The 25,034-nt window shown below is 54.2% G+C and overlaps 1 protein-coding gene across 3 annotated transcripts in view; it reads left to right on the top strand.

Moving 5' to 3' along the window:
- The first annotated feature begins 1,400 nt into the window (after positions 1 to 1,400).
- Positions 1,401 to 25,034, top strand: part of CPNE5 (copine 5) — a 95,056-nt gene continuing 71,422 nt past the window's right edge. For all 3 annotated transcript variants that reach the window (XM_058733744.1, XM_058733743.1, XM_058733742.1), the window contains exons 1-3: positions 1,401 to 1,539; positions 16,461 to 16,501; positions 17,270 to 17,316. In XM_058733744.1, the coding sequence (XP_058589727.1) occupies positions 1,445 to 1,539; positions 16,461 to 16,501; positions 17,270 to 17,316 (183 nt within the window). In that variant the 5' untranslated portion in view covers positions 1,401 to 1,444. The remainder of the gene's footprint in view (positions 1,540 to 16,460; positions 16,502 to 17,269; positions 17,317 to 25,034) is intronic.

Genomic DNA, 25,034 nt, shown 5'->3' with positions numbered 1-25,034 from the left:
GCCCGTCCAGCCCTGAAGACATGAAGGGGTTGGTTCAGGAGGGGTGCCACCTGAGAGGTGCCTCAACTGTCCCCACTCTCCCAGGACAGGGATCAGAACCCTGCACACAGCAGGCGCCTACTCAGCGCTGGCTGGATAGGAGCCCAGGGAGCCCCGGCCACCCTCGCAGTCTGGTGGAGGAAGCTTCTAGACCCCAGGGGCTGGCTCAGCTACGTGGTCACGACGGGCCGGGGATGGGGAGGGCGCTGGCGTGTGGCTTAGGTGGCTGACTCGGTGTGGCCAGAGGAGGATGGGGGAGCGCCCAAGCACCGACCCTGCCTGGTCCTAACGACCCTCCTTAGGAAACCCAGGAGGCCCCTCCGGGCACCGGGGTCGCCCCCACACACCTCCGCAAGAGATGTGATGCTGTTTATAGACTGACGCGCGGCCCCCGGTGGGGCGCACCCTCAGCAGAGAGCTCCCCCAGCCTTTTGCGGGAGGATGTCTCTTTTGCGCACGTCACTCCCACCCAGCCCGGCGTAGACCCTTCTCAAACAGACGCCCGGCGGTTCACAAAACCCTCTCCCTCTTCCAGCAGGAAACCCCTGAGGGGGGAGGGGGTGGGCGCGGAAGGAGACGCACACGGCCCCGACCGTCTCTGGCTCACCCCCCACCCCCCAGGCTGCCAGCATCTGGAGCCGCGTCCCCACGCCCGCCACGCGCGCACACACGCACACACACAGACTCACGCTCGCACGGACACACTCACACCCGCGCGCAGACCCCGCCCGCGGCCCCGCCCCGGCCCCTGCGGGCGCCCCCTCCGGCGCGCGCGGACCCGGCACGCAGCCCGCCCCGGCCGGCGGGAGGCGGCGGCTTCGGGCAGATTTGATTTTCCCGCAGCCCGGGCGCCCCGGAGCCCCAGCCGGAGCCGAGGAGGTGGCGCGCGCAGCCGGGTCCCCGGCCCCGCTGCCGCCCGCGCCGAGACCCAGCGAGGGGCGGCGCAGCCCGGGCGCTCCCGGCGTCCGGCCACCCCCGCGCCCGAGCCGGCCCCCCACGCCCCTCTCCCTCTCCCTCACCCCTTCTGTTCCCCACCCGAAGCCGCACGCTCCTCTCCCCAAACCCCTCTCCACGACTCCGCGCGTGCCTCCCGGTGCCCTCTCCCCGCGCCCCTCCGCCTCTCTCCGCTGCACCCCAGCTCCCTGGGCACCTCGCCCCTCTCCGCTGCCCCCGCCCCGGCCTCCTCGTCGCGTCACCTGCACCCCCTCCTCTACCCGCGGCCCCCGCTCCCTCCGCCCCCCTTCCCTCTCTCACTTCCCACGCCCCCTCTTCGCGCTCCTCTCTCCTCCCTTTGCCGCCCAGCGCCGGCTCCGGAGTTGGGGGAGAGCCCAGGGTTTCAGTCGCTTTGGAGGAGGCGTGAATCGCGCAGGGATTGACTAATTTGGGGTGGGGGGCGCGGTAGGCGATGGAGCAGCCTGAGGACATGGCGTCGCTGAGCGAGTTCGACTCCTTGGCGGGCAGCATCCCGGCCACCAAGGTGGAGATCACCGTGTCCTGCAGGTGAGCCGCCCGCTGGCCGGGTCCCCCTGCCCCGCCCCTGGACCCGGAGCCCCGCGGCTCCTGCCGTGCGGACCCTCTACCCTCGCGCGCCCCCTTTCAGAGTGTCCTTGCCTCCAGGATGCCCCCCGTGCGTGTCCAGCAGGAGCCCCTGCCCAGCCACGGGTGATGACCGCGGAATGGGGGGAAGCCAGGCTTGGGGTCCTATCTCGGAAAGTTTGCACTCCAGGCTGTTGCTGAGAAGAGATGTGAAGACACAGGAACAGGGGTCCGGGCGCCCGAAGCAGGAGAGGGAGGTAATGAAAGGCTATCCCGGGGTCTTGGCACAGGTTATTGCCGATCAACTCTTGTCCAAATGATGAAGTGAGTGATTTTGCCCCATCCTCCCCAGGAATACCCAGCCTCCGCCTTCTCTGTTCTTTTCTCTCTTCTCTCTGCTCCTTTGCCCCAATATCCTCCTCTCCACCCCACCCACCCACTACCCTAGACCCCAGGGTTTGAAGCTTTTCTTCATCTCCAACAACAGAACCGGCGGAAAAGGATCAGATTGATTCATTCAATCAATGGATAACTGAGCTATGGATAACTGCTAACAACTTAAAGTGGCACCATTAAAATAAACAATAACTTAGGTACACAAAATCTTAAGCCAAAGGACTAGGACAGCGAGTGTGGAATTTTAGAGTCCAGCAGGGGAGGGGAGGTGTGTTTTTATGGGCTACCACCCCCAAATCCTCAGTCATGTCACACAGACTTTGGGGGTAACTTCTCCATCCGAGAGCTGGGTCTCTCCCAGTTTCTTCCAGGCAGTATGGGGTACCAGTGGAGAAGGGGGATTCTTCTCTAATGGAGTCATCATCCTGTGGCTGGCCTAGGGTCACTGCCTGGCTGGGCTGTGAGGGGTACTGTGGCCCCGGGCATAGCCCACCTTGACATTCCCCTGGATTTGCTGTTCCTCCTACCCTAGATGATGCTACCCAATAGCATTTCCGCGGTCCTGGCTGTGCCCTTGTTCCAAATCACCCACTCCGTTTTCATCCAGGCCCCTCTCTGGTCAGACCCTTCCCTCACCCTCGTGGCCTCTCAACTCTCATTTCCACAGTTGTGGCCCTGGGGGCCCTGTAGCCAGACCAGAGAGCTGGGCTGAGGTGCGGGAAGGGGAGGGACTGGGATTTGAGGGTGTGTAGGAGGGAGGGCCCGTGAGGTGGAGCATAGCCCCCCCTCCCATGCCAGGCCCTTCCTGGGTCTCCTGTGATAACGCCCACATGTCTCCCCGTGGTCCCGCACATCGCTGTCAGAATTCTCTCCTGACTCCATTTGCATCTTGCCATCGCTCTGCTGGGAGATTCCTGATGGCCCATTAGCTCCAGTCTCACCTCCTCAGCCATCAATAGTTGCCACAGCCTGCCTTTCCTTCCCTGCGGAGCACACATCCCTGCGCCTGACGCTCCCTCCCAGCTTGTCAGGCTTGTGTCAGGGCTGTCTCCAGATCCTTGTCACCACCGGGCTCTGAGCAGCCTATTCCCCATCCTGAATTCACCCCTCTTTCATCTCTGCCAGTTCATGTCCCCCCATCCTGAAAAGCCTGTTCTCATGCCCCCCACTTGCAGCCCTCCTGCTCACCCATGAGACACCCAGTCCGAATCACACAGTCTTCTGTGTCCCCTGGGTCCTGGGTACTCAGCCTGGCCCAAGGGGTCACTCACATACCGAGCACTCCACCTCTGAAGCCATCTCAGGTGTGTAGGCTCCACCCCTCCTCCCCCAAAGCAACTGTCTAAGCATTTGAGGACGGGGATCCCCACCCTGGCTCAGACCTACGAACCCTCTACTCCAGTGGAGAGGAGAGGAGGCAGAGGGCACGTGGCACTGTGGCTTTGGAGTCAGACACCTTGAAACCGACTCAGCTCCACCCTTTGGGGCATGCTTTTCGCCTCTATCACCCCCGTTGGTCAAGTACAAACAACGAAACCTGTATTGGAGAAATCTTATTTGCTGAGGTAGCGCCTCTGCTTAGAGGAGTGGTTGGCATGCATGTTGCACATACGTAACAAATGCGGTTGGAAGAATTACGGGAGTAGAGGATGGGGACGCACCCAGCACCTACTTTGCACTTGCTTGGCACATAGTCGGTGCTCAATAAGTAGGTACGATGATTACTGTGAGGCAGCAGCACTTGGCCCCTCCTGTTTGCTCTCGGAAAGCGGAGGGGTCCAAAGGACTCAAGGTTTTTGCCTAAGAAATACCCGGGGATCCCCCTGAGTTCCTGGGGGATGTGGTTTGGGATCGGCCCTGGCATCTCAAGGGATGTGATCCATCAGCCCGACTCAGGCCCTGCTCCTGGTCTGAAAGCCACCCAGAGGGTGGGGCCTGGTGCCGGTAGGAAGGATGAGGAGGCAGGAGTCACCTGGAACAGAGGGGAGGCCAAAAACCAGTCTGGGTGGACTTGGAGTTGTAAATCCATCTTTACCTCCAGCAGGTCCAAATATCTAGGTTCTAGAAGAAGGAGAGAGAGAAGGGAAAAGGGGAGGTGGGAGAAGAGGAGCAGAGGGAGGAGGGAGAGCTGCACAGAATGGCTTTCTCCAGCATATTCTAGACTCCATGGTCATAAGTCTTCCTCCCCAGTATCCCGTGGTCGGCACTGACTGGGTCCCAGGAGAGGAGGTTAAGGGATGTCCTGCGCTGAGCATCTAGGTGACCCCTTCTGGTGGGCAGGGACAGGAAGGCAGGCAGAGGGGTTGGTGGGGTGAGAACTTCGGGGGGCTTTGAGAATGGGCAGCTCAGGTTGAGGGGCCTGGTATTTCAGGGAACTGGAAACTAACATCCCTGGGATCCAGTTCCCTTCCAGCTCCGCCCTGCTCCTTAGGAAGGTCCCAGCCAACCCTGCAGCCCCAGGAGCTCTCTGCTCTTGCCTGGGAAAGACCTGATGCCCTGCCACGCCTCTCCTAGGGCACTGCTAGCTGAGCAGAGCTGCCTGGTCCAGGGGCACGTCTGACCCCCTGCACAGGACCACCATGGAGGCCTAGCCAAGCCTCCACTGAAGGCACATGACACTGTGAGATGGACGTATTTGGGTCTCTCCGCTTTGGGTGGTGTATCCCTTGGGCTGATCTATGGTCTACGCGCAAACAATTGTTTTCACTGACTTTAGTAAACTCAGGTTCAAATATTATAAAGCTTCTGGTCATTTGGCTCAATGGTTAGGAACATCAACTGTGGGATCTGTCTGCCTGGGTTCAAATCCCAGCTCTATCCTTGTGACGTTGCATAAACTACTTAACCTGTGCCTCTGTTTTCTCATCTGTAAAAGGTGTGCACTGATTCTTATCACAGTTATGAGGGTGAGGTGGATTAGTCCATGAATAGTAATTGATTTGCCTAGTATTTGACACATGAGTAAATAAACATTTGCCTTTCTAGTTGGATCCCAGGGTTTGTGTGGGTCCTGGAGATCTGATCCATGGAGAGATTTTTATTCACCCCTCCCCGCCTCAGCTTTACTGAGATAGATTTGACATACTGTGTACATTTAGAGATTCTGAAGGGTTGTTTTGGGGGTAAGTAGAGGAGATGGTTTGTGGGACCAGATACCGGAAGACGTTGTAGAAAACGTGAGCCGCAAGCTTCTCCTTCCTCTGATGGTCTGTTGCAGACCTTTCCTGACGATTAGCCTCCCTGCAGACCCATTCCAAACTCAGCTATCTTGTGTCCCATTCCCCACAATCCTCACTACTTTTGAGGTCTCTCTGTGCAGGGATCCGGACCAGTGTGTTAGAAAGAGCGATTTGCATTTTTTATGTAACAGGAAACCTTTGCACTTCCACAGGGTCCTGCGGGAAGAAGGAATGCACAGTTTCACACGGTGGGGCTCTTGGAGCCCATAGGGAAGACAAGGAGGGGAGAATCCAGAAGGCAGACAGTTTGCTTGGCCAGGCTGGAATCTCTCAAGCAGCGGCCGGGCCCCTGCCAGCGGGTGGGGTTGGAGGGCAGTTGCTGTCTCTGCCCCGAAGATGTTTTCTGCTGTCTGTTCAAGTTGGCGTTTTGCTGCCGAGCCCTGAGAGGCAGCCTAGCTCAGGAGCTGTGCCCTGGACCTCTCTCGGAAGGGGTGTGAATGGGCTCTGAATGCTTTCTTCTGACAGGCGCTGGGAAGGCAGCTCTGGGGAAGGAGGAGCCTGGGGGCAACGTGGCAGCTGTCAAGGCCAGTGTTAGGAAAAAGATTACTCCCAGGCGCTTGGTAGTGGAGCCAGGGGAATGAGTGGAAATTACTGAGTGCTTACTACGTGCTAGGCACTTCACATCTGTATTAGGCTGAACCGTATGCAGTGGCCTGTATTCTGCTGTTTTCGATCGACTCAAGCAGCCATTTGGTTCAAACTAAGATCATGATGTTAATTTTCGGTGGCTGCATGACGAATTACCGCGCGCCCAGCGGCTTACGACAACAGCCGTTTATTTTCTGGCAGTTTCTGTAGGTCAGATGCTTAGGCATATAGCGCACCTGGCCCCTCTGCCCAGGGTCTCGCCACGCTGAAATCAAGGTGTCTGCAGGGGCTATGATCTCATCTGAGGCTCGGGGCCTAAGCCAAGCTCATTTAGATGGTTGGCAGAATCCAGTTCCTCGAAGCTGTGGGATTAAAGTCCTGTTTTCTTGCTGGCTCATGGATCAGGAGGGTTCTCAGCTCCTAGAGGCCGCCCTCAGGTCCTAGCTGTGTGGACCTGTCACAACATGGCGGGTCCCTTCTTGGGAGTCAGCAGGAAGGTCTCTTCCCCAGTCAGCCATGACAGAGTCTTACGGAAAGTAGCAGTGATCGCCGGCATGAGTATCGTCATATTTCCAGGTCCCACCCACACTCAAGGGGAGGGGATTATGCAGGCTTGTTCACCAGGGGGCAGGACTCTTGGGGACCATCTTCGATTTCTGCCATCGCAATTACTGTATCCTTTTAACCTTGCAACAATCCTATAAGGTATTCAGAAGTAGTTTCCCTTTTTGCTGATTAGGAAATCAGAGCTCAGAGAGGTTAAGGGACCTGCCCAAAAGGTTTCAGTTAGCACATTTTGGAGAATGGGATCCAAATCCAGTTTCCTCAGACTTCAGAACCTTGAGGGCTTCTTGAGGTTGGGGATTGGGGTCTCCATGAGGGTCATCGTAGGGGCCTGGGTGCCAACCATAGTAGATGTCACCAAGGAGTACGTGCTCTCTCTCCAGGGATGGGAGAGGCCTTCCTTACTCTAGAATGCCTCTGGCTCTGGGAGGCAAACCCAGAATGGGAGGAATCTCCAGGGAGCAGAGACCAGAGAGAGTCATGGGATGGCAGTGAGCTTTCCATGGCATCCAGACCATATGGTGGTAGCTTCCATTCCTCCTCTCCCAGCCCACAGTTCTTGCTTGGACCCAAGGCCATTGCTGGAGATGACTTACCATTGGGAAGAGAGGGTGGGAGGAGGTAAGGGGAATAAGGCTGGAAAGCTTTGGAGCACAGAGGAGTCAGGTTCAGCTAGGAATGTTTCAGCTATGGATAACAGAAAATCTGGTAGTGGCTCAAACCCCAAATATATATATTTTTTGTCAGATCACAGTGAGTCTGGAGGTAGGTTATCGCAGTGCAGGTTTGTCACCTCACTTTGCTACCAAGAACCCAGCTATCTTTCTACTCTGCTGCCATCCAAATGGTGGACCTCCTTGTTACAAAATGGCTGCACCTGTTCCAGGCATCACAACCACATCCAAAGATAGGAAGCAAAGCATGGGGCCAAAGGCCTCTGTTTCACAAGTTCTTTTATCTGAAAAACACAATCCTTCCCCAAATCTCACCAGCCTTCCCCTTCTATTTCAGTGGCTAAAGCTATGTCTCATGTCCTCCTCTAGAGGACTAGCATATTAGTTAGCATGGGCTGCCATAACCAAATACTATAGACTGGGTGGTTTAAACAACAGAAATTTATTTCCCACCATTGAGGATGTTAGTCTGAGATCAGCATAGTTGGGTTCTGGGGAGGACTTTCTTCCTGACTTCAGATGGCCACCTTCTCACTGTGTTCTCACGTGGCAGAGAAAGAGAGAGCAAGCTCTCTGGTGTCTTTTCTCATAAGGACACTAATCCCATCACGAGGGCCCCACCCCCATAACCCTAATTACCATCCGAAGGCCAATCTCCAAATACCATCACATTGAGGATTAGTGTTTCAATATATACATTTTAGGAGGTACACAATTCAGTTGATAGCAACAAGGGATAAGAATCTACCTTCTAGGATTCCGGGTGTTTCTATCAGATACCTCAACCATTGTGGATTCTGTTAGCAGGAGGAGAGTGAGGAATGCTTGCTGGGTGGACAGCCATGACCTCTGCCACAGGAGGCTTTCCAAGTGATCCATATGTTACCTGAGTTCCCTGGGGGTACTTGGAGTTTGGTATCTCTGAGGACTAGCTCCTTAGATTTTCCTGCAGTCAGGGGACAGCCTGTGTTAGGTGACTGGGGACTGATTCTCCAAGCACAGCTTGGCCAGATCCCTGACTATCTCTGTTCTTGACAGTTTCCTGGGCAAGAAAAAACAAAAAACAAAAAACAAAAAACAACCCTGAAAACTTAGTGTGATAAGTTGGCAAACCTTCCTGGGCAAAACATTGCAAGATGGCTCTGTCCTCTAATACTGCTCACTTCTGGTGGCCCAGCATAGTGCCTGCAGGTCCCAATAGGAGAGCTTTATGCCTTTGGATCTTGAAGAATCCTGGGCAGGACACTGAAAGTCAATGCGGTTCCTGGCTTACCCTCTCCACAATCTCAGCCAGCTCAGTTAAGATCTCTAGCCTCAGTCTTTCCATCTGTTAAATGGGGAGAAATATTGGTCCTGTCCACATTCTATAAGATTGTTATAAAGACAAACGAGATTATATTTGTGAAGTTCTGTATAAACTGGGATGTACTAAATAAAATTAATAATGGTAATAAGTACCAATAACTGAACACTACTGATACATTCATTTGTTCAACAATTGGTACTGATCCTCATTTGCTATTGAGTCTGAATAGTTTTTGTTTATTTTATTTTGAGAGAGAGAGAGAGAGGCCAGGGGGAGGGGCAGAGAGAGGGGGGTAGGGAAAGAATCCCAAGCAAGCTCCGTGCTGTCAGCACAGAGCCCGATGCAGGGCTCATTTCCACAAACCGTGAGATCACCCAAAACCAGGAGTCAGACACTTAACCACGGAGCCACCCAGGTACCTCGAGTCTTCAGAGTTTGAAGTGCTGAGGATATAGTGGTGAACAAGATAGACAAACTCTCTCGTTGAACTCACAGTGATCTGTGTGTGAGGGGGTGGGGAGGGGGATTATAACAAATATATACATTTTTTTATTAAGCCAGTAATGTCTGATAGAGATAGGTGTTCTGCAAATAAGTCTGTGGTTGTTGGGGACACTACAGACAGGATGAGCGGGTAACATCGAGCTGAGAGCCAAAGGATGAGAAAGCCAACTGGGGAAGAAACCGTAGGGAAGGTGATTCAGAGGGGGAGAACGGCAAGTGCAAAGGCCCGATGGCAGAAGAGACCTTGGTATGCTCTCAAAACTGCAGAGAGGCCAGTGTAGCTGGAGCGGTGTGGGAGATGGGGAGGGAAGAAAGCCGAGCTTAGAGGGGAAATGGGGGATGTGGGTCACGGCCTTGTGACCAGCGCGAAGGGGTTGGGTATTTTAACAGCACCTGGCGGGGGGGGGGGGGGGGGGGTCGGGTGGTTAACCGGGAGTAATGTGATCTGATACATTTTCTAAAAAAACTTTTCTCTGGTTGCTGTGACGACGGGGGCAGGGACTGAAGCACACTGCTAGGCAGGAAGCTACTGCCACATCCGAGTGAGCGAGCGAGAGACAATGCTGATGGTGGTGTGGGGTTTGGAGTGTGTTTTTGAAGTAGAAACGGTTAAGACTTGATGAATAGGACTGGTGGGGGCATAAGGGAGCGAGGAGTCAACGTGCTTCCTGCCTTCCTATTTTAAGCTATTGGTTTCACAACTGCAGAAGGCAGGTATGTGACCCCATACGCAGATGAGGAAACTGAGGGTCAGTAGCTTGTCCAGAGTCACAGAACTACCACGTGGCCGTGTGGAGATTCCAGCGTGGCTGCCTCTGAGGCCAGAACTCAGGCTCTCTTCCTTTGGCCACACAGCATGGGAGGGACAATTATTGCAGTAATTAATAATAGTCATAATAATAATGCAAACAGCCCCAGGAAGGAGAGCTCTTTAAGCCGTGTGCAAATTGCTTTTTAGACCTTGGTGAGGTGGCTTGGCAGGGAAACAGTGCACGCGGGTGAGGAGCGGGATCTTAAAGGGGGAGATGGGCAAGTGCCAAGGGCTGGGTGCCAATATCCCTTTCTTCCCCAGCTCCCTCCTCTTCTTTTCTTGGATTCCTTCTGCGTGTGTGGACGGAGAGCAGGGCAGGAGGAGACAGAAAGCCCTCCAGTTCTCTCCAGCCATTCCTTTGGAAGCAGCCCTGCTGAGAGCCAAGCAGGACACAGGGGAGAGTGAGAAGGGGAGGGGGCGCTGCTGGCCAGGATGGGGTTTGGGGTGGCCCTGGGTTTGGAAATGCAGACACTCCCCGTGGCACCTGTAGCTGGGTTTGGGCGTCAGACTTCAAGCTCAGCGTGTTCCCTGGCAAGTTGGGTGACACTGGGCACCTCTGTCAGCCCCAGCACCCTGGCCTCTAGAAGGAGGCCACGTCCACTTCCTGGCATTTGATACGTAGGGTGAATAGGGTGTCACAGGTTAAGCACTCGGAGCAGACTGTCTCTGTGATTAATGTCTGCCAGCTCCCACCCTCTTCGCCTGCCTGGGGTGTGGGCCAGATGTTTGGGGTCGAATGGCTCCGCAGAGAAATGGGGTGTTGCTGGCAGGCTCTTCGGGGCCAGGGATCTCTGGATCTTCTCGAGATTCCTGTTTCTCCCCGATGGTGGCTCACGTGTCCCCAGTCTGCTCTCCGTAAGGAAGGCCGTGCAGCCGTATTGGGCAGTGGTGAGCAGGCAGGGGCTCAAAGTCCTGCTGCAGCCCGTTTAGGGGGGCAGAGCATGAGGCGTCCCTAGAGATCCTACTTCATTCTCCACAGGCCTTTAGCGAGCACCCATTGAACTCCAGGCACCGAATTGCAGCTTACTACAACGTTAGACACTCTTCTAACTGTTTTGCATCTATGAGCTCTGTTAATTCTCAGAAAATCCCAAGGAGAGAGGGACTCTTATTATCCCTACTTTACAGATGGGGATACTGAGGCACCGGGAGGTTAAGTGAGGTCATCCACCTAGTAAAGGGCAGAACTGAGTTTTGGACTGAGCGGTGAAGCTCCACATCTGCTCTCTGTGCTCCCCACCTCTTGCCAGACGTTGGAAGGATGCTTAGGGAGAGTTGCTGGGGAAAAGATGAACCAGGTTTTTGTAACTCTTTTAGCCTCAGGAACCTCTTTGGGAATCTGATGACAGCTCTCCAAAAAGAATGCATCCAAATGTACCAATATGCCACGTTTTCCTTCCAGTTTCAGGGGGTCCGTGGGGACCCCTGGTCCAGGAAAAGCTGAGGGTGAGTGCTCTTAATGTGTTTCCCACTATGCCGTAGCTGGAGTCATTGCTCAGAGCATCTATACAGCATTTTTGGGCTTCGCTTAGAGACAACCAGGGATGTGTGATGGTCAGTTTACCCAGCAACTCAGCTCAAGAGCAAATGTGTCTCCCCCTCAGACTGGGGCTCCCTGAGACAGGGCTGTGTCTCCCCTCAGACTTGGACTCCCTAAGGCAAGGCTATGTCTCCCCATCAGACTGGGGTTCCTGAGAACAAGGCTGTGTCTCCCTCCCCTCAGACTGGGACCTCCTGAGGGCAGGTTGTATTTCCCCTCCTTAGCCTGGGGCGCTCTGAGGGCAGGACTATGTCTCCCCCCTCAGACTGGGGCTCCCCAAAGGCAGGGCTGTGTCTCCCCCCCTCAGATTGGAGCTCCCCGAAGGCAGGACTATGTCTCCCCCCCCCTCAAACTGGGGCTCCCTGAAGGCAGGGCTGTGTCTCCCCCCTCAGACTGGGTATCCCTGAGGACAGGGCTGTATCTCCTCCTCTCTCTGACTGGAGAGTCCCAGCCTATACTCCCTACTGTTTTAAGTCTCACAGATGGGAGGGTGGCTCCCGTCTTTGGCACCAGGTAAGAGGTCCTATTTCCGCCCTTTCAGTGCTCTCTCCCTTTGCTGGGGCTTTGGAGACTTCTGACCTCACCACTCAGTGCATAGTTGTTTTTTCTGGCTGCCACCGAGAATCGAAAACGATTCCTTGGGGGAGAGGAGGGAGGAAAGGGGCCCTGGGCTCCTTCCCCAGCCTTGATTTCAGGAACAAAAGAAGCTAAACTCCAGGCTGCTGTGCGGGCAGCTGAAGGGTTTTATGCTGTTTTGGGGAAAAAACACCTTTTGCCTGTTGGAAAGAATTTCTCTTTGAGCTCTCCCAAGACAGAAGGTGGAGAAAAAGCACTTATGGTCTGGTGTGGCCGAGCCCTGTGGTCGGGGCCCTGCTTCAGGCCAGACCTGGTCTCCTTCCACCCTGCTTCTCACTGCTTCTCACCGGCTGTGTCTGTGGGCAAGTCAGTCACTGTCCCTCAGCCTGCGAGTCCTCGGTGCCTCGGGGTGAGGGTCACGTGACAGCTTTCAAGCTCTGTGTCTGTGTACATGGTTGCGGTGGGGGAAGCTGAGGCCCTAAAGACCCCAGTGTGCCAACATGCAGTGTTTGGAGTGCTGCCATCAGAAACATGGTGTGTGGATGTGGGTGTGTGTGGTGGGGAAGATAGTTGAAACATGACTTCCAGGAGCCCATCCAGACCAGCAGAAACCGGGCTCTGGGCCTAGGGCCCAAGAATCTGCCTTTTTACAAGAGGGGGCAGGGGTGAGTCCCAGGAAATGAGAGGCTCATGGCTTGTGTGGGGAAGCCACCATTTCAGGGCCATAAGAGTAGGCTCAGCGGGCCCTGAGGCTTCTGTTAGGACAGGCCCTTGGGGTCAGGCACAGATAGGGGCAATTGTGGATGATGTAAGGGATCAGAGAGGGGTGTAGGGTGCAGGGACTTAGGCAAAGGGGCAGAGGGGCCTTAAGCTGAGTGGGAGGGAAGGTGGGGAGGCCAAGGAGGGGCCTGAGGCTGGGGTGAGTGGGGTTCCTGTTAGCCAGTAGGAGATTCAACACATACAATGGGGTGCTGGGAGTATATGTGTTGGGGGTGGGCTTCCTTGGTCAGGTGAGGGCGGAGGTGGCTCGTGTCGCCCATCCTGTGTCTCTCTTTTTCACCAAATGAACCTGAACACCCGCCAGGAGAGTGGCCGCTCTGTTCAGCCCTGAGCCAATGATGACTGACCCTCTGAGCAGCCTCACTAGGCCCAGGTGCTCCAGCGCAGTCCTGAGGGAGGAACCAGTTTAGCCCTACTTTATAAGTGGGGACATTGAGACACAAGGAAGGCAAGAAACTTGTCCAGAGCTGGAATGTGAACCCCGCTTGTCTGCCTGCCGCCCATGCACTTAACCACTAGGCCGTACAGCTAAAAGAGAGTCTAGGGGCCAGTCCTGACTGAGCAGATGCCATGCGGGTGGGAGACAAGAGCCTTACCCATGTGGCCATTCCTCTTGGTCTTCCTTCATCCAAATTTGCCAGCATCCTGCTCTGAGTCACATGCTGGGCTGGCCTGCAGCAGAGGTGGGGTCCCTAGCATGGAGGAGCACCCAGCCAGTGTGGGAGATAGATGTGTCCCTCATTTTGCAGCCCAGGGTGTGCTGAGTATGGACATGGGGCCCTACAAGTCAGGGGCTGCACACTACAGGCCCAAGAGAGCTCTGGGGAGGGGAGAGGAGATGGTTGTTGGTCAGTGCCTGTTCAGGGAAGGCAAAATCAAGGACGGATAAGAATTGGACAAGGGTTTCGTCATCCTTGGGTGTCCAGGTCAGGCTAACCCAAGCCCCAGGGCTCCGTGAGAGTCCAGAGGTTACAGGGCAGGGAGCCACTGAAGCTACATGACTGGTTCTATTTCTCAGTCTAGGTGGGAACATGGGCAGAGCCACCTCTGTCTCTGTCTCTGTGTCCTTCCTTTTCTGTCTCTATTTCTCTGTATCTTTTTGTCTCTCTGTCTCTCCGTCTCTGTCTGTCTGTCACACACGCATGCACACACACAGACACACACACACACACACACACACAGACACACATGCTGAAATCCATCATCTCACTAGCCTAGATGTGACAAAACCTGAGTTCCAGACCCAAGCTTGGAGGAGACCCAGACCTTAGAGAAATGAGATGTCCTTTCTCAGAGTCTCATATTCCTGATTTATAAAGGAATTGGAAAAGGTGACCTCAGGTCCCTTCTAGCTTGAACATTCTAAGGTTTTGTGCAATTATAGAATTTCATTATGGAATTCAAAGATAAATTCCAGCACTCTCTTTAATAATGTCCTGCCCCCCCCCCAACCCTCTTTATTACTCCTCACCACGCCTCATGTTCTGCCCACTGTAGAGTCTCATCTTTGGTGTGAAGGCATTTTGCCCTTTGCTGAAATCAAGATAGACCCTTCTGCACACTGCAGGAGGAGGTGGTCAGCCCACGTTGGTGTGGATGCATGTACTTAAAAGTGATGTCTTACCTGTACTCCCCCTGCCCCCTTCAGGGCTGCCTTTCATCATTTCATCTGGTGCTCACTGCGGTGGGCTGGGAGGTTTATCAGATGATGTCCAAAGTGACAGCTGTCCCCAAGCAGATCTGGTGCAGGAGTGGTGGAGGCCAGCAGAGGGGGTGTGGGTGTGGGTGGCGGCCTTTAGGGAAGAGGCCCCTGAATGAAGGCTGGAACAGAGGGTGGGGATCTGGGGATCCCTCTCTCAAGGGCATCTCTGGGAGTCTTGGGGATTCATGAGCGTGATCTGGGGCCTCCCCAGCAGCAGGGGTGCCATGTGCTGGCACCTGGTTGCCACTGCATCTGTCCATTCATCAGCTGGTCTTTGGCTCCCACCTCCCACCTCTGGCATTGACTGTGGGGTCAAATTGCCCAGATAGACTGTCACTCCTGATGGCTTTGGTGACAGTGACCCAGGGTAAGGCCTTCTGCTAGATCTTTCTGGCTCTACCACTGCCTATTCCCTGCAGCTCCTTGGGTTTCATTCTCCCCTCCTAGGAGAAGACGGAACAGATGACCCAGAGGGCTCCATATTCTGACAGTTGGAGTTGGGGGTCAGGAAGCCACACGGACCGGTGTCTATTGTTTCTCCTTTCTGAGAAAGGAGTTCATGGAAGGAGTGGAGGGACAGGGTGAGAAGACCCCTGGGGACATCTGGAAGGGAGGTGGGACAAGGCTAAGATGGCTGGCAAGGCCAGAGTTTACTTTATTTATTTTATAATGTTTTATTTATCGTCGAGACGGCGCTAGTGGGGGAGGGGTGGCGAGAGGGGGACAGAAGATCTGAGGCAGGCTCTGTGCTGACAGCAACGAGGCCGATGTGGGGCTTGAACTCAGGAATCACGAGATCATGACCTGAGCTGAAGTCGGACGTTCAACCGACTGAGCCACCCAGGCGCCCCGGGCAGGCTTACTTTAGGGTAGTGTAGGAAGGAACAGTAGCTTGCAGAGGCAGGAGGGCTCACAGAAGTCTTCCAGGGGTGGGGGTGGGAGCCCTTACACGAGTCAACAAGGTCTTTGATGAGGGGGTCGCCCACTGGGCTTCTGGGACTCGGTCCCACTGGAGACTTGGGAGCACGCCTGGGATCTGCCTGGCATTGGGGGGTGGGGAGAGCAATGAAGAACTGGGTATTTACCCCCAAGTCCTGCCCATCATCGGTTGAGGGCTGACCTGGGGAGCATACACTTCCTGGTAATTTGCAGCTGGCTTGCCAGAGAAGGCCCTTGGGAGAGAAGCAGATGCCGGAGGAAACTGTGGGTGTGTACAGGAGCTAGAAGGGCTGAGGAGATAGATAGGGTAAGGCATCTGCAATCTTCAGGACTGGTTCTATTGTCTCCATTGTACAGGTGAGGAAACAGAGGCTCAGAGAAGCCGAGTCACGTCCCAGCCAGAAACTGAGTTTCCAGTGGGCTGTGTTGCTTCCTGACAGCAGCAGGTCACTATGGAATGAGGGACACAGATGTTCAGGACATACCCTTGCCTGATCCTTCTATGCCTCCGCTTCCGCATCTGTCCGATGGGATGATGCCTACCCGGTACTGACCTCGCAGGGCAGCGTGTGAATTGGGAGCGAATTTACAGGACACTTAGCATCCATCACTGGGGTTCAAGAGCGTGTGATAGCACGGAAGCGGGGCAGGAGGGGCTCGCCACCCGTTCAGGACCTCTCGGTCCCCAGATGTGTCCATCGTCCTGCTGTAGTGCCTTCAAGTCTGATTATCAGGGCCATGTGTTAGCTTCCGGGGACCCTGTTCAAATGAGTCTGTATCCCATGGCTCCAAGTATCATTAATCTATCGGCATAGATGGGAGGGTTGAATAAACTGGCTGTAACTAGAGCCCTCAGAGAATGGGACACAAGGTGGCTAAGTTTTGTTTGCTGGATTTTACTTTATTTATTTATTTGAGGTAGGTGACAGGAGAATTCCTGGAACAGGCTAAGACATTGGGCAGAGTGAGGTTTGGCTCAAGAGTGAGGTCCTGCGGGATCCAGGGTACCCAGAGCGTGTGTGGCTGGTTGGGGTGGGAGGTGGGGAGCCCCGCTCCTTAGGAGGCTGAGCTGAGGGACCTCCAGGGCCCGCCCGCCCTTTGCCGGTTTTAATGAGCACCTAATGATCTTGTCCTGAAGGAGCCGTCTTCTCTTCCGGTTTTGCCTGCAGCGGGCCTGAGGCAGCCTCTGCGTCTCACATCGGCCTGAATCCCCTGAGAGCCTCCTCTCTGGCTGTGCTAACTTGTCTTCTCTCCCCACTCTTTCAGGAACCTTTTGGACAAAGACATGTTTTCCAAGTCCGACCCACGTAAGTCCTGCTCTGACAATAATAACAGTAACAACAACAGCAACGACATTCCGACCGATTGCGGCGGCCGACCCTGGAGCCCTTCCTGCGTGCTATGTGCCAGGCACCACTCCGGGTGCATCCAGGCTGTTTAGTGTTTTACTGATACTGTCTGGAGGAGAACTGGAGAGTCTGACCCTTCCCAGCCTGCAGGAACTGGTGAAGATTCAACACAACCAAGGGGGTTGGCAGGGATCGGGGTGTCTGAGGCCAGGAGTTCTTGGTCCCAGGGAAACCGGTACATTTTAGAGCCCCAACTGGCTGTGGTCTGGGGCGGGGAGGGGCGGGGATGAGCGCTGATTTTGCAGTCCAGGGAGCTAGCCCTGAGCAATGCCAGTCAACTGTATGATCTCAGACAGGTCATTGGCCGCCTCTGAGCCGCAGTGTGCCCATCAGTGAGGTGGAGCTGGTGATGGTACAAGGCCTCATGAGACTGCCTTGGGGTCTGAAAGGATGTAGATGTCCTCTCCCGTCTCTGCGACTCAGTCCTCCATGTGCCCTCCATCACGTTCTGGCCTAACCTCCTCCAAAAGGGTGCCTCTCCCAGACACGCTTATGTTCTAGGCCCCTTCTCCAAGCTGACCGCCCCCACCCCGGCTCCAGACGTAAACGGTGCGACCCAGGTCAGAGTCTCCTGAGATGCCTCCCCCTCCAGAGCTGTCCCCATCCGGGGCCCCCACCTTCCTCTTGGCCTGGGGTCTTAACCCTGTTTTTCTCCTTTCCCCACAGTATGTGTCATGTATACTCAAGGGATGGAGAACAAGCAGTGGCGGGAGGTAGGTGGCCCCTTGCCCACCCTGGAAACATTGCCTGGCCCTCATTATGTGTCTGTTTGTCTAACTCTGGAGACATCCCACCCGATGTGTTTGGGAGCGCAACATCTGAGCCCCTGGGAAGGATAGCAAGGCTTGAAGAGCATGGAGTTTTGTCCCTGCTATGGCAAGAAGAAACATGGTGGAGGGAAAAGTTCCTGCCCTCTGTGTGCCAGTCTGAGGGAGAGACAGCCCTGCCCTCAAGGAGCCCCAGTCTGAGAGGGAGACACAGCCCTGCCCTCAAGGAGCCCCGGTCTGAGGGGGGAGACACAGCCCTGACTCAGCAAACCCCATTCTGAAGGAGGAGACACAGCCCTGCCCTCAGGGAGTCCGGTGTGAGGGGGGAGACACAGACCTGCCCCCAAGCAGCCCCAGTCTGAGGGGGAGACACAGCCCTGCCCCCAGGGAGCCCCAGTCTGAGGGGGAGACACAGCCCTGCCCTCAGGGAGTCCAGTCTGAGGAGAGAGACACAGCCCTGCCCTCAGGGAGCCCCAGTCTGAGGGGGAGACACAGCCCTGCCCCCAGGGAGCCCCAGTCTGAGGGGAAGACACAGCCCTGCCCCTAGGGAGCCCCAGTCTGAGGGGGAGACACAGCCCTGTCCTCAGGGAGCCCCAGTCTGCGGGGGAGACAGAGGGAATCCAGGCCCAATAAGAAAGAAAGATCTTGTGTGGTGGCCTAAGATGTGGATATAGCAGCTGGCGCCATGTCTCATCTACACCAGCCTTCCCTTGGTTTCTGACCAATGTGATCGTTCGGTTAGGTGATTGCCTTGCTTGGAAACCTTCAGTGACTCTTCTCTGCTTTGAATCAAGTCCCAACTCTTTAGTCTGCCTTCCAAGCTCTGCCAAGAACCTGGGGAGTCCCTCCTGGACGACAGGGCCAGAATGAGAATAGCCAGTAAAAGCCTCAGTAACTCAGACTTGATTAACAAACCTCCTTCCTTGTCGGGTTGGCCAGAGCGTCACCTGCCCTGCTTCCTACCCCTGCCCCCGTGTGGGGCAGGAGCAAGTGGCCGAAGGGGGTGAATTTTATCCATAAAATGTGTGGGAAGTATTTCCACAGGGGCTGGGCTAAACTGTACCTTTTTCGCCCTCTCTGAGACCCTAAGCCAATTACAGTGTAAACCAGATTGCTGGGGGAACGTTTAGCCTACTTAAGTGAACTAATTACTTTTGAGGCCTTTTGGCCGAGCTTCACAGAAAGCAGCAATGTGTTAATGTCGTAGTGATTCATTCAGGAAAAGTCTGGACGGGCCTCTTCCTAAGGGCACTGCTCTGCTAGCGATTAATTACATTCAGTAATTGAGACGTGTCTCCATTTGGGTCAGGGTCCCTGACTGTCCACCTTGTATCGTTATCCCCTCACCCTCAGGTGGAGCAGAGGAAAGGTGGGAGGCCTTGGTGTCAGGTACCCCTGTGCTTTGTTCCTGGCTCCAGCCCTTTCTGGAGGCGGGATCTGGAGCAAGTTGCTTACCCTTTCTGTGCCTCAGTTTCTACATCTGTAATATGGGGATAACACCTACCTGGTAAGCCTGTGGTGAGAGCGGGTGAAACAAGGTGGGGATGTAATGTGCCTGGTGGGTAGTCATTGCTCAGTAAATACCCTTGTATGGCATCATTCAGAGTGGTCAGAGCCACCCGGTCCCTCCCCCGTCGGGTAATATTTGCATCGGTAAGCATTTATGTGTCCCAGGCAACCTATCAGGTGCAGTGGGGAAAGAGGGAGATGGTCAAAAAAATAGAGCCTCACCAAAAGCTGGAACTATGGAGTTTGCAGCCTGGAAGGGGAGATTCACATGTGTGAATAATCCTAACAGAGGAAACGGTGACAGAAAAAAGTATCAGTGGGAATAAAGTGGGAGTTCAGAGGACAGAGAGAGTTACAGCCAGGACACCATGTTTAGCTACAGCACTTTTTTTATTTTTTAAAGATTTATTTATTTTTTGAGAGAGACAGCACAAATGGGGAAGGGGCAGAGAGAGAGAGATGGACAGAAGATCCGAAGTGGGCTCCGTGCTGATAGCACAGAGCCGGATGCAGGGCTCAAACTCATGAACTGCGAGATCATGACCTGGGTGGAAGTTGGATGCTCAACTGACTGAGCCACCCAGGCGCCCCTAGCGAAAGCACTTTGATGGCTCATTGGACTTTCATTTATTTAAAAAAATTATTTAAATGTTTGTTTATTTTTGAGAGAGTGTGAGCGGGGGAGGGGCAGAGAGCGAGGGAGACACAGAATCGGAAGCGGACTCCAAGCGCTGAGCTGTCAGCACAGAGCCCGACGTGGGGCTCGAACCCACGAACCGCGAGATCATGACCTGAGCCGAAGTCGGACGCCCAACCGGCTGAGCCACCCAGATTCCCCTAGCTAAAGCACTTTGCTAGCTCATTGGACTTTTTTTTTTTTTTTAATTTTTTTTTTTTAACGTTTATTTACTTTTGAGACAGAGAGAGACAGAGAATGAACGGGGGAGGGTCAGAGAGAGAGAGGGAGACACAGAATCTGAAACAGGCTCCAGGCTCTGAGCCATCAGCACAGAGCCCGACGCGGGGCTCGAACTCACGGACCGTGAGATTGTGACCTGAGCTGAAGTCGGACACTTAACCGACTGAGCCACCCAGGCGCCCCTCATTGGACTTTTAAAAATCCAGTGTGACTAAACACAAGCCATCGGGCTAAGGGGTGCATGCCATAGAGCAGAGGAGAACATGGGTCAGAAGGAACTTCCAGATCATCCGCTCCACCCCCTCATTCTATAGAGAGGGACAGGCCTGGCCTCAGGTGGTGGAGGCAGGGCACTAGGCCCCAGTGCGGTGGGAGCACCCACCTGGAGGAGCAGGGTTTCACGGAAGCTGGGGGACATGGCACAAGGGCCCAGCAGCAAAGATGGCGGTAGAAGGGAAGGCACAGCGGGAGGCCGGAATGAGCAGGTCAGTCCAGGTCCTGGGCAGCTGGAGGAGCTAATAAGGGGCTGTTTATAAAGGAGTCCTCAGGGTTTAGGGAAACCAGCGAGGGGTGACGAATCATGAGGCTGGCAAGAGCAGAAAGCTGTTACTACTAAAGGCCTGAGGAGGTAAGGGGACGCAGAACCCCAGGGGGACTTCCTAGGAGGAGCGGGGGCCCCGGGCAACCTCACTCTCTTTCCACCCTCTGCTCTCCTGCCAGTGCCTCCCCGCCCCGGCCCCCGGTGTCACCCCACTGGAAGACCTAGGGTAGGGGACTGTTGACGCAGTCCACACAGGTCTGCCTCCCGGGCACAGAGCAGGGTGGCCAAGAGAGTGGATCCAGAGGGGCAAAGGGAGACAGTCCAGAATGGACAGCGAGCAGATGAGCGAGGCTGGCAAAGTACAGGAAGAGGCAACTCAGGGAGCTCATGGCGGTCAGGCTGGGGACAGCTGGGGTCACGGGGTCAGAATGTCAGAGCAGGAGGGTCCCTAGAGATCAAGGAGGCCGCCCCATGGACAATCAACACCATACCCAGCCTTCAGGGGTGATGGCGGCAGAGTTCAGCCAGCTGGGTACCCCTAGGACACAGGCTTCAAGCTATTGCTGGAGAAGGGGAGACGCACTCAGACATACTGAGGCCCTATTTCTTTGCCTAATTCTCTCTGTGACCCACAGAGGAAAGTATCAGGAATGGGAAATTTATTTTTTTTTTTTTTAATTTTTTTTTTTCAACGTTTATTTATTTTTGGGACAGAGAGAGACAGAGCATGAACGGGGGAGGGACAGAGAGAGAGGGAGACACAGAATCGGAAACAGGCTCCAGGCTCCGAGCCATCAGCCCAGAGCCTGACGCGGGGCTCGAACTCACGGACCGCGAGATCGTGACCTGGCTGAAGCCGGACGCTTAACCGACTGCGCCACCCAGGCGCCCCAGGAATGGGAAATTTAAAGAAACATCCAGATCCATCTCTGAAGCTGCCCCCGGGATGGCAGACTGCTTTTGTTCATAAACAGGAACCGATTCCCACCTGTTAGTTCATTGCAAAACGTCTGTTAGTGGAACCTCGGCCGGGAGGTAATCATCCAGTGACCAAGAGGAGTCAAGCGCAGGCACAGCAGTCTCTCCAGGCAGGGTCCAGACCCCGGGTTCCCACAAGGCTGCGGAAGGATGAAAGCTGTTCTCTCAGCCCCTGGCTGCCGGGTTTCAGCTGATTCTAACCGTTTGGGTCATTTCAATGCCTTCTGAGAAAGCTCCATCTTCCAGAACCTAAATCTGTCAATGCATTTTATGAAAATTGACTCCAGATTGAGCACTACTTGCATCAGAGTTTGCCAGGGCCTTCTGGCTGTCCCAGGGAAGGCAGGATGACCAGGTAGGAAGGGTCCCAGAAACATTCTCACCGGGAGGAGGGACGTCATAGGGAGCGCCTCTTAGTTCCCCATTTAAAACGTGTGTGATCAGGTGATCCCTGCCCCTCACTTGCCAGGCAGCTGTCCTGGCCAAGGGCCCCTTGGAGAGGAGGAGATGGTATTATAGAATCTTAGGGTGTCCCGCTGATCGAACCACACCGCCTGTGGGGCATGAGCTCTGGCGGCCACACCCACACATCCCTGCCAGAGCGCTATTTTTGAGCAACCTCAGTTCCTGGAACATTTCACGCTGGCTGGGAATGACAGTTCATCTCTAAATGTCAACAAGCATGTGTGGATACCTACTGTGTGCCAGGGTAGATTGCTGGGGACACAAAGGGGGCATGAGACAACTCTGTCTACAACCAGAGAAGCTCATTTTCTTAATTTTTTTAAAATGTTTATTTATTTTTGAGACAGAGAGAGACAGAGCATGAATGGGGGAGGGTCAGAGAGAGAGGGAGACACAGAATCGGAAGCAGGCTCCAGGCTCTGAGCTGTCAGCACAGAGCCCGACGCAGGGCTCGAACTCACGGATGGTGAGATCATGACCTGAGCCAAAGTTGGATGCTTAACCGACTGAGCCACCCAGGCGCCCCTCTTAATTGCTTTTTTTTAAAATTTTTTTTTAACGTTTTTTATTCAGTTTTGAGAGACAGAGAGAGACACAACACTAGCGGGGGAAGGACAGAGAGAGGGAGACACAGAATCCGAAGCAGGCTCCAGGCTCTGAGCAGTCAGCACAGAGCCCAACGTGGAGCTCGAACCCACAAACCATGAGATCATGACCTGAGCTGAAGTCAGGTGCTCAACTGAATGAGCCACCCAGGCGCCCCTCTTAATTTTTTTTTTAATGTTTATTTCTGAGACAGAGAGAGACAGAGCATGAGTGGGGGAGGGGCAGAGAGAGAGGGAGACACAGAATCCGAAGCAGGCTCCAGGCTCCAAGCTGTCAGCACAGACCCCCGACATGGGGCTCAAACTCACAAACCGTGAGATCATGACCTGAGCCGAAGTCGGTCGCTCAACGGACTGAGCCACCCAGGCACCCCTAGAAGCCCATTTTCGATTCAGGAAGGTATAGCAATAATGACAGTAATAGCAATAAGAATGTTAACAGCAAACACATCTATAACAGTGCTGCACGGAGCACAGTTCTAAGTATTTAGCAACTAAATCCTCACAACAACCCCATGCAGAAGGTATTATTACTATTATTATTATTGGCCCATTTCACAGAGGAGGAAACTGAAGCACAGAGTTTAAATGTGAAAGTAACTTCTAGAACATGACGTTGTAAAAACTATAATAGTTATATATAAAGGGCAGAATTCCACTCATCCCAAATTCGACCCTCCTTAGATGCACACAATAAGTTGATTTTCTCTTCCATGTGCTCTTTCTCTCAGTATCGGAGGACAGCTCAATATTTTGGGCAGATTTAGAATGTGACCATTTCTATCCGTACTTCCTCTTTCTATCACTGTCTTGTGTCCCTTTTCCAGTCTGGACACACTCCCTGGAACACGTGTCCATTCATCAGTGTTCTTCCCAGAGTGGGTGTCCTGCTGCACCCACTTAACTTATCTAGTCCAGAGCATCATGGGTGTGCTCCCTCCTCACTGGGGCTTGAACTAGACGGTCATGCTCCTGCCTCAGGTCCCTGATTCTGTGTCTGTTTCTGAGGGTCGTACATCTGTCGTGCTGTCTAGTATTTCACCGGCCTTTCTGGCAGGTGTTTCTGACTTATTTCACCTTGAGTGTGGGGCTTCTGTGTCTTTTTCACACGAACTGCTCTCCAGACAGGATTCCCCCAGCTCAGACTTCGCGATTGAATTTTTGAACCTCAGTGTGAGAGTTTACATTTATCTTCATTTATTCAGTAGATTTGTCATTTGATAGGTTCAGTCTGTTGTATGGCTGTGAAGATCATGTTGAATTACGATCGTGCATTCAGCATCTTGATTTGGTCAAGATCAAGGTCCTGGGTTGGCTGCCATTGCTGTCCACACGAACGATGCGGGGTTGAACGGGATAGAGCGTTGTGGTCCTCCCCTGGAGACCTTTTCCCAGATTGACCTCGTTTCTCTAGTTGCTTTTTGAGGTAGGCTGTTCAGCCACCAAGGATCTGCATAATCTGGTTATAATCCATCCCATGTTTCTAGATCTGTTTTCTAAGTGCTTCGTGAATAACAGTCCAGTGCCTAGTCAGACGAGGCTCTGAACTTGACGTCTGGAACCCTGCATTCCCATCTCCACTCTGAGATTTCTGACTATGTGACCTGGGCGAGATCTTTATCTTCTTAGTCTCAGCTTACTCATCTGTCAAATGGGGCCAGGAGTCTTTCTTCGAAGGACCAGCTAACATCACACTTGTGCAGATGCCTCAAAATATCAACTGCAGTGTGCCATTGCCCAACTTGAGCGCCCAGGCGCTCTGTCATAGTGGAAACAGCTATATTTGGAGACCCTGTGGACTAAGTCCCCTCCTCAGCCTAGAACCCCAGGACCCAGTTGGCTCCAAGGAGTGAGGGCTTCCAGGAAGAGAAGGGCTTATAGGGAAACATGTCAACCTTGTATGGGAAGGGTCCTTCATCAGGAGGGGCTCTTCCAGGAAAGGGTGGACCCAGGGGGGCCTTCATCATGGTGTCGAGCCCAGACAGCATTGTAGCATCCTACACTGGCAACCCCCTGCCCCGCTGATGCCTTTGTTCCCTTGGTGTTTGTCCGGGGGTGTCTCCTCTTAGTCTGCCCACAAAACCCTGATTCTCTAAGTGGTGGCCTGTCTGGCTCCTGCCCCCTTGCACAGCCCCATCATCTTCTCTGGCTCTGGCCTTGAAGGTCATCCCCTTGCTCGCCCCTGGCAGCCAGCACTTTTTCTCTCCCCTTTAGCTCCTTCTGAACAGAAAGGGGCTTTTTTTCCTGGTTCCAATGGCTCTTAAAATCACGGTTCAGGAATTCACCTGTTTCCCAAGCCTCTGAAACAAAACATCAACCTTTTTTTTTTTTTTTTAACATAGTGGGTTTTTTTTTTTTTAAGTTTATGTATTTATTTTGAGAGAGAGAGAGAGAGAGAGTGCCAGGGAGGGGCAGGGAGAGAAGAGGGGAGAGAGGGAGAGGGAGGGGGAGAGAGAGAGAGAATGCCAGGGAGGGGCAGGGAGAGAGGAGAGAGAGAGAGAGAGAGAGAATCCCAAGCAGTCTCCGCACCGTCAGCACAGAGCCCGATGCGGGGCTCGAACTCACGAACTGTGAGATCATGACCTGAGCCGAAATCAAGAGTCGGATGCCACCGACTGAGCCATCCGGGTGCCCCAAAGCATCATCA

Source organism: Neofelis nebulosa, chromosome 6 (assembly GCF_028018385.1).
Source record: "Neofelis nebulosa isolate mNeoNeb1 chromosome 6, mNeoNeb1.pri, whole genome shotgun sequence".
NCBI lineage: Eukaryota > Metazoa > Chordata > Mammalia > Carnivora > Felidae > Neofelis > Neofelis nebulosa.
Note: the sequence above shows the minus strand (reverse complement) of the source record. Positions and strands in the feature narration are given on the sequence as shown.